This window comes from Olea europaea, chromosome 8, assembly GCF_002742605.1.
Source record: "Olea europaea var. sylvestris chromosome 8, O_europaea_v1, whole genome shotgun sequence".
Classification (NCBI taxonomy): Eukaryota; Viridiplantae; Streptophyta; class Magnoliopsida; order Lamiales; family Oleaceae; genus Olea; species Olea europaea.
Window position 1 is genome coordinate 19,056,913 of NC_036244.1, and position 9,478 is coordinate 19,066,390.

The window sequence follows — 9,478 nt, forward strand, 5'->3', positions numbered from 1 at the left end:
CACTAGAGATAGCACCACTCCAAGGGGAAAGATAACACTTGCGGTGGAGATGGGAGAGTCTCCCCAAACTACGATGAACTTCATGGAGTTCCTCATTGTTGACAGTCGATCGGCCTACCATAGAGTATTAGGTAGGCCAGCCCTAAAAGAATTGGGAGCAGTCACTTCCATCCACCACCTATGCATGAAATTCTCGACGAAAAATGGGGTGGCAACGGTGAGAGGTGATCAAAGGGGATCGAGAGAGTGTTATCTAAACTCTATAAAAAAAGGTAGAGCCCTGGGACGTTACTGGTGATGCTCCCACCGAACAAGAAGATATCGATATGATTGATGTACCACCCAGTCCGGAGATATTGGTCATTGATGAGATTAATCCCCGCATAATTGAACACGAACCTCAAGCATCCCCAGTTAAGGAACTTGAGAGCTTCTCGATAGACCCCCGAGACCATCCAGGGTGCTGAAAGTAGGCAATGGCTTATCCAACATTTTGAAGGAAAAGATTAAGGATTTTCTAAGTAGGAATCTTGATGTCTTTGCTTGGAGGCATGAGGACATGGTAGGCATAGACCCCAAGGTCAGTTGCCACCACTTGAAAGTCGATCCTAAGTTTGCCCCGCACAGACAAAAAAGGAGAGCCCTCAATCCTGAAAGGTACGAAACTCTGAAAGAAGAGGTTTAGAAGCTCATCCAAAACGGCTTCATCAGGGAGGCTACATATCCGAGGTGGGTCTTCAACCCGATTTTAGTGAAAAAACACAACGGCAAGTGGAGGGTATGCATCGACTTCACCAACCTCAACAGAGCTTGTCCAAAAGACAGCTTTCCTCTCTCAAGGATTGACCAACTAGTAGAATCCATGGCTGGGCATGAGTTGTTCAGCTTTATGGACGTATACTCCGGTTACAACCAAATACCCATGCACCTGGCCGATGAGGAGCACACCTCTTTCATCACAGACCGAGGCCTTTATTGTTATAGGATGATTCCCTTGGGGTTGAAAAACGCCGGAGCGACTTACCAAAGGCTCGTCAACAAAATGTTTACAAACCTAATCGGCAAGATAATGGAGGTATACGTGGACGACATGTTGGTGAAAAGTTTGGAGGCTGAGGATCACATAACACACCTCAACAGCACCTTCCAAATCTTGAGAAGATATAGGATGAGGCTCAACCCCCTCAAGTGCACCTTTGGAGTGGCCTCCGGCAAATTCTTAGGATACATGGTCAATCAACGTGGAATTGAAGCCAACCCTGAGAAGATTGAGGCCCTATACAAGATAAGGTCTCCCCAAAAGCCAAAAGAAGTGCAAAGTTTGACTGGACGAGTGGCCGCACTTAGCCGCTTCGTCTCCAAAGCTACAGATAAATGCCTCCCATTTTTAAAGTGCTGAAAGCTGGGAAGAAGTTCCAATGGAATGAGGAATATGAAAAGGCCTTCCAAGGCCTGGAAATGCACCTGGGGCAGGCCCCCCTCCTCTCCAAATCGAAGCTCGATGAGATCCTACAGCTATATCTGGCCATCTCCAATGAGGCCATCAGTTCGATTCTAACCCGAGAAGAGGGAACCACCCAACTTCCTGTTTACTATACAAGTAAAGCACTCCTATCTCCGGAAACCCGTTACCCCGATATGGAGAAGCTCACTTTGGCCTTGATCATGGCCTCCAGGAAATTGAGACCCTACTTCCAAGCTCATACCATTCATGTGTTGACAAACTTTCCCCTAAGGCAAGTGCTCCAAAAGTCCGATGCCTCAGGAAGATTATTGAAGTGGACAGTGGAGCTAAGTGAATTTGACCTCATGTTCAAGGCTAGGACAGCCATCAAGGGTCAAGCCTTAGCTGACTTTGTGGCAGAATTCGCCAATTTACCCAAGGTAGATGAAATCATGGAACCCGTCGAGCCCCCTACGTGGAACTTATTCATTGATGGGTCGACCGGGGATGCCGGCTCAGGTGCTGGAGTTGTCCTCATCAGCCCTGAAGGTCACAAGCTAAACTCAGCGGTGAGGTTCAGGTTCAAACTCACCAACAATGTAGCAGAATATGAGGCACTTCTTGCAGGCCTCAGGCTGGCCAAGGACATGCAAGTAAAGAGGCTACTTATCAACAGTAACTCCCAGCTAGTTGTTAGCCCAGTAAATGGTAACTTCTCAGCCAAGGACAAAACGATGGCTTTCTACTTGAAAATAGTGATGAACCTCATCCCATCCTTTGAAAGGTTTGAACTAACCTAAATCCCTCGCATCGAAAATTCTTATGCGGATGCACTCTCCAAGCTCACTATCAGCAAGGATTCAGAACTACTCATAGTAGTACCTATAAAGCACCTCCTCCTGCCGTCCACCGAGGCCCCCAATGTAATGTGGGTCGCTGGAACTCCTACTTGGATGCAGCCAATTGTAGCATACCTCAAAGATCAGGTACTTTCCACTAACAAGCATGAGGCCTACAAGCTAAGGAGGAGGTTAGCCTACTTCCTTTTCATTGATGATGTTCTCTATAAAAAGAGCTTTTCCTCCCCACTCTTAGGATGTGTTGGGAGAGAAGATGCTACTTACATATTAAGAGAAGTCCATGAGAGCGTGTGCGGCAATCACTTCGGAGGTCTATCTTTGGCACAAAAGATATTGTGGCAAGGGTACTACTGGCCTACCCTGAAAAGGGATGCCCTCGAGTTTGCATGAAAGCGTGACAAATATCAACGATTCTCTTCGGTACAAAGGCAATCGTCGAGGATTTGACTGCGGTCTCAACCCTTGGCCTTTCTTGAAATAGGGTGTGGACCTTATAGGTCCTCTATTGAAAGGTAAATGAGGTGCAATCTTTGCAATTGTGGCCATTGATTACTTTACGAAATGGGTTGAGGCTGAACAACTGGCAAAAATCACAGAAGCAAACACTTCCAAGTTCCTGTGGAAGAATATTATATGCCGGTTCGAGATTCCCTACTCAATCGTCTCAGACAACGGTAGACAATTTCACAACAAGACAGTCAGAGCACTATGGAAAAAACTTGGCATCAAAAAGCATTTCTCCACGCCTCACCACCCATAAGCAAATGGCCAAGTTGAGGCTGTGAACAAAACAATCAAACACGTCTTGAAAAGGAAGCTTGATGTGCCAAAATGGGGCTTAGGTGGACGAGCTACCACAAGTTCTTTGGGCAATTCGAACCACCACGAGGACGCCAACCGGGAAAATACCTTTCCTCATGGCATATGGTACTGAGGCAATGAGCCCCGTTGAGGTCGGATTTCCGTCTCCAAGACGTCTGTATTTTAGTGAAATAACAAACGATGAGCTTCGGAGGTGTGATCTCGGCTTCATCGAAGAGAGAAGAGATAATTCCCAGCTGCAGCTCACCATATACCAAAGAAAGATGACAAAGTACTTTAACTCAAAGGTAAAGAAGAGATCATTCCGAGTCAACGACTTGGTCCTTAGGAGAGTCTTCCTCTCCCTAAAGGAACCTGGTTCTGGTTCCCTAGGTCCGAACTGGGAAGGGCCATATAAAATCAGAGAAGAAATTTGGCTTGGGACTTACTGGATTGAAGACATGGACGGCAAGGCCCAGCCCCATCCATGGAACATCGAGCACCTCAGAATTTGTTACCAACGAATGTACTACCTCGCTGGACAATCTTTCCCAACTCTTGTAACATTTCTATGGTTCAATAAAATTCTATGATTAAATTAACGTGTCGCATTACTTCCTCACCTCGGAGGAGAGGCAAGCGCCCCATCTCTGGGCCACCTCGCTTGAACTCCGAGGCGCATGTACATGCCTCCCTTCGACGAGGCTAAACGCCAAGGGGAGAAGCCTCAACATGGCTGCACCATCCACCATGTTGGGAAGCGTCGTCATCTCGGAGGAAAGGCCAGTGTCCCATCTTTGGGCCACCTCGCTTGAACTCTGAGGCATATGCACTAGCCTCCCTTTGACGAAGTTGAACGCTAAAGGGAGAAGCCTCAACATGGTTGCACCATCCACCATATTGGGAAGTATCGTCACCTCGGAGTAGAGGCCAGTGTCCCATCTCTGGGTCACCCTCGCTTGAATTTCGAGGCGCATGCACATACCTCTCTTTTCCGAAGCCTCAACATGGCTGCACCATCCGCCATATTGGGAAGAGAGGCCATCGTCCATCTCTGGGCCACCTCGCCTGAACTCCGAGGCTCATACACTTGAATCAGAATAATATTCCCAGTTCGGCTGCAATGATTTATTCTTAATATCTCTTCAGGTTACAGTTATTAAGCTTAAGTATAATTCATTTGCTTAAGTCCAATATTGGTCATAACTCGTGAGGCTTGCATACAATTCATCTGTTCAAGTGATTGGAGTTAAGATATCTAGTTAAAGTTATTTAATCCTTCAGTCAACATTATGTTCAATTACTTGACGAGGCCAACACACTTAAGAGAAAGAAACAACATTGAATGAAAAAGAGATTATATTGATTTTCAACTGATATTACAAAAAGGGGGCCTGAGGCCAGTACATCATGCATAACTAAAAAGAAAACTATCCTAAACCTGGGAAGATGATGGAGGTGCCTCAGCAGCTAGGACTTCCACAGCTTGAGCATTAGAATCTGCTTTTTCTACCTCTGCTACTTCATCTCCCACCACTTCATCAGCTGGGGTTTGAGGCACTTCGTCCACAAACTCCGACCTGAGTTGCAACAGATCCTAATTGGGATACAACTCCTCAGCCCGCTCCATCACTTTAGCATAAGCAAAATTCTTCCAGTAAGTGCTGAAGCTCTGGTACTCTACGGTATTGTGGAAGTTGGCGATGTAGTCTTTCACTGCTTCCTCCCTTGCATTTTGGGCTTCCTCCCTACCGTGGGTTGCGTCATCGACGTACCACTTAATTTGGCCCTCGATATACTTGTATGAATCTTGGGCCCCTGCCAGCTCCCTCTTAGCATTCTCCAAGGCTTCGACTGTTACCTTATGGTGGTCATTGGAAACCTCCACCTTCTTAGTCAAGGAGGCAACCTCAGACTGGGACTCATGTACCTCCTTCTTCAATGCCTCTATCTGAGCTAAGGCAGACTCCAGCTTGGCCGATTCTTCAAGTTTTTGGGCCCTAGCTTCTTCACCTTGGCCCTAGCTACCTTCAGCTCCTCTGCAAGGAAGGCAGCCTTCCTCTCAGAGGACTGGGTCCTCGTCTGAAAGTCAATGAGGGCTTCCCTGCACTCCAGTGCGAGGCCAAAGGTCCTAAGACTTTGGCTCACAAGAGCCTTCGTCAAGTCCGTGGCATCGTGGGCGGATGCGTTCAACTGCCATCGATTTATCCAGAATTTATAAAACTTTCAGTAACGCTTTGGATCTCAGGTGACAGGGCCTCCACCAAAACTGGGGCCAGAGGCTCCTCCCTGTCGGCAAGGAAGCTCAGAGACTTCCCTTGTACTCGAGTAGGCTTCTATTTTGCAGCCTCCTCCCTCGCCTCTTCAGCCTCAACACGCCTAACCATTTCAATTTTAATCGCTTTCAAGGCGGCTTCCAGTAGCTTCGGCTGCCCGGCTTCTTTGCCTTAGGACATAGAACTCCCGAATTTGCCAGACGAGCTGGAGACGTGCACCAGCTTCATCTTCTTAGGCTCCTCAGAGACTTTTTCCTTGCCCCGAGGCTCCTTGGACTTTTCTGGCCTCTGGAGGGTCCCCTCTTCGGAAGCTCGCGATATGCTATCCTTGGAGAGACGCTCCACTCTGCCTTAGACCTCCTTAGCGCCAGTTGACCCCGGCTTTAGGGGCCTCGCCTTCACAGTAGAGGTTTCCTTAAGTATGGATGCCATGTCAGGAGCTGGGTACTCCTTCTCTTAAACTTGTTTGCAGAACACAGCTTGTTAGTATCAAAATGAAAACACAAAAATATATAAGTATGGGAGCTTCATACCATTGGAGGCCATTAGCTCAAAGTCGAGGAAATAACGACTTCTGTCGATGAGGTGGTCGAAGTGGCAAAGCTTCAGAGGTCTCTTGTAAATGTCCTCTATCACCTCAAACTCCACCCTGCTCAGCTCGAACCTCGTACTACTATCTGCAAAGGACGCTTCAACAGTTAGAAAAATAAAAATTTTAATACAGATTACAAACTTGGGCTGGGAGACTCACGATCTTCGTAGTACTGGGTCGGTACTGTGCAAGCCAGGGCTTTGTCCCCCTTCACTGCCTGCCACTTACCTCGCACACAGACTCCTTCCACCCCTTGATGGAAGAAGGAAATCCCACCACGAATGGTACATGAGCCCTCCAAGGACTTAGGTAATACCACCCCTTCAACTCCTTCCCTATTACCCTAGGCTGGAATAGGGTCATGAAGATGTGGAGAGGCATGTCCTCCCCAAGTGATACTTCCTTCCACAGGAAGTACGAGCCCACCAACTGGCTCCACCCGTTTGGCAGAACTTGGGTCGACGACAGCATGAAGTTCTTAGCATCGCCCTAAAGAAGGGGTGCAAAGGAAGACGCATACCTGCCTTAAACAGGTATTCACTCACTACCACACAGCCCGGCCTCGAATAACAGGCCCACTTATGGGCTTCGAGAACTAACATTTCCACATAGTGAGGCACACAGTACCTCTCCCTAATCTCCCCCAGCCTCTTCCCTGTCATATTTGAAGGCACCCTAGACGGCCCTCACTCTTCGCTATAGTCTACTGGCTCCTCAGCCATAGCATACCTATCCATCTCGAAATCCCCCCTATGACTAACCTCATGGCCCAAGGACGCTACAGTGACCAACTCCCTGCCCAAAGTGGACTCCATCTCAGAAATGACTAAGAACGCAGTAAAAGGAGAATTTTCTGTGAAAAATACCTACTGGAAACTACGCAAACAGAATGTGCCGAAAAAGCAGTGAACGGACAACCTCAACGCCGGACTGTTTAAGTTCTAAGAGAAGAAATCAGATTGCAAGTGCTGGAAAATCCAGAAAAGGGGAGTTCTCTCGCCTTTTATAAAGGGTCAGGACGAACCCCCACCGTCAGATCGAAGCTCATTCAATCTAAACCCTTCATTTTAAATCAAGTCCGAGCCGTAGAATTCAAACGGTTTTTCAAACCTACACCTCTGATTTAAGCGTGTCTCCCATGAACCTTAGCTAACGCGTCTGCTTCTAGAAGCTCCAGCTGTTCTAATAATTACGATTTTAATTCGGTGGCAGCAGACGCCTTGGAAGTTGCAACGGTTCAGCCACCTTTCCTCGAAAACATGAGCAGAACATCAAATCATTGGCACAACTGCCAAGGAACAATTATTGTCAACGAACCTCGGCTTCATCTTCAACATTCAGCCATTAAGCCCCGCAGATTCGGTCTCCCTAACCACCTCGGCTGAATGTTGAGCCATCAAACCTCTCAGGTTCAGTCTCTCCAACCACCTAGGCTTCATCTTCAACATTCAGCCATCAAACCTCGCAAGTTCGGTTACCAACCACCTTGGCTTCATATTCAAAATTCAGCCATCAAGCCTCGCAAGTCCGATCTCCCCAACCACCTCGACTTCATCTTCAACATTCAGCCATCAAACCTCGCAGGTTCGGTTTCCCAACCACCTCGGCTTCACCTTCAACATTCAGCCATCAAATCTCGCAGGTTCGGTTTCCCAACCACCTCGGCTTCACCTTCAACATTCAGCCATCAAGCCTCGTAGGTTCGGTCTTCCCAACCACCTCGGCTCATCTCCATCTTTCAGTTCTCCCAAGCCTCACACATTCACTTCATGCCACCACCTCGGCTTCTTCATCATTCACCCGCAACAGCAAATTCTAACTCCAACTATGATATAAATATCTATACTTGGACTTGGGAGACTATTATTTATGGTTCAAAAATTCTTTCAAAATTTACCCAACCCACTGGATTTACTTCATTAAAGTCCATGCATTACATAAATAACTATACTTGGACTTGGGGGACTATTGTTACGTGTTGTCATACTTGGCCAACCTACTTGGGCTATGGCCCCTCAATCTGAACCACTTGACGCTTTAGTCGAGGTGGTTTGTATGGCCGAGGCCCTTCATGCCGAGGCCTGTGAAGATAGCCGAAACCCTAAAGCGGAAGTACTACTGGCAGAAGCTCCGAATCCGAAGCAGAAGCCTCCGAACCATAAAGGAACGTCTTCCATGATCACTTCTCCCAAGAAATCTTATACATAAATATCTTGTTAGAATGATTGATTGAACGTTTGTCATAAGTATACATGTCAAGTTTTTGTCATTAGCATAGGGGTTCTGCATAAGTAATAAATGCGCAGCAAGTTAGCAAGTCAAGGATGATGCCTATGATTGGATGTTTGAATTAAAGAGAAGAGGCCACGTGCCACCTCATCCAATGGCTGTCATTTCACACATACCACTATAAATACTTCCCCTGTGTAACATTGAAGGACTAATACAAGAATCAATACAAGAAACCACACTTTACTCTCTCTTTCATATTGCTTTACAACACAATACGAGTTCATACATATTTACATGCACATTCATGAGCACCGATTGATAATTATTGTATAATTGGATTACAAACATCCCACCGGATTCCGAACGTTCTCGTCCCGCATCGTTGAGCTACTCCCACGCCCCTGATCCGTTCGTTTTAGACCGTCCACGTGTCTTAACATGTAAGACTTTCACTCACGTGTGCGTGGGTGGGTCCAACATCTATTGGCAACATTTTTTTGGGTCAACATCTATAATATTTTTCCATCACATTTTAAACAATAAATGTAAATGTACGATAAAAATATTAATATTTTATCATCATTTCAAAGCACTCAAAAAAGTGTTTTGACAAAAATCATCATCAAAGACGGCATGTGTTAATTAATAAAGAGTTATATATATATATATATATATATGGGATAATAGAAAAAGAAGAATTTGAAAATTTTATAGAAGAATATGAAGAATATTATGAAAGTTTTAAAAAAGATGAAGAATCATGCTTAGAATTTGTAGAAATAGAAAAAATCTATAATCTTTTAATAACAGAACAAGATATAGAAAATATGATAAGTAAATTAGAAAAATTAGAAATTTTAGGAGAAAATATATTAAAATATTGGGAAAAAGATAAAATTTTATGTGAATTAAAAATTAAAAATCCAGAATATATAATAAAAACAAAAAATATTGAAGCAACAAATCAAGATCAGGAAGACTTTAGAATGCATATAAAAGATTTATTAAAATTAGGAGTAATTAAAAAATCAGAAAGTCCACATAGATCAGCAGCTTTTATAGTTAGAAAACACTCAGAAATTATTAGAGGAAAAAGTAGAATGGTAATTAATTATAAAAGATTAAATGATAATACAATAGATGATGCTTATAATATTCCAGATAAAACAGTTTTAATAAATAAGATTCAAGATTGTAATATTTTTAGTAAGTTTGATTTAAAATCTGGTTTTTGGCAAGTAAAAATGCACCCAGATTCAATAGAATGGACAGC

General features: G+C 44.9%; 1 protein-coding gene across 1 annotated transcript; it reads left to right on the forward strand.

Moving 5' to 3' along the window:
* Nucleotides 1-1,374: 1,374 nt before the first annotated feature.
* On the forward strand, nt 1,375-2,694 carry LOC111398398. Its single transcript, XM_023025309.1, has 2 exons — nt 1,375-2,228; nt 2,298-2,694. The coding sequence occupies exons 1-2, from the start codon at nt 1,375-1,377 to the stop codon at nt 2,692-2,694; spliced, it is 1,251 nt and encodes a 416-aa protein (XP_022881077.1).
* The last annotated feature ends 6,784 nt before the right edge of the window (nt 2,695-9,478 follow it).

Coding starts and splice junctions, on each gene's coding strand:
- LOC111398398 (XM_023025309.1), top strand. CDS start 1,375: ATGCCTCCCATTTTTAAAGTGCTGAAAGCTGGGAAGAAGTTCCAATGG. Junction 2,229..2,297: donor CTCATCCCATCCTTTGAAAG/GTTTGAACTAAC, acceptor GCTCACTATCAG/CAAGGATTCAGAACTACTCA.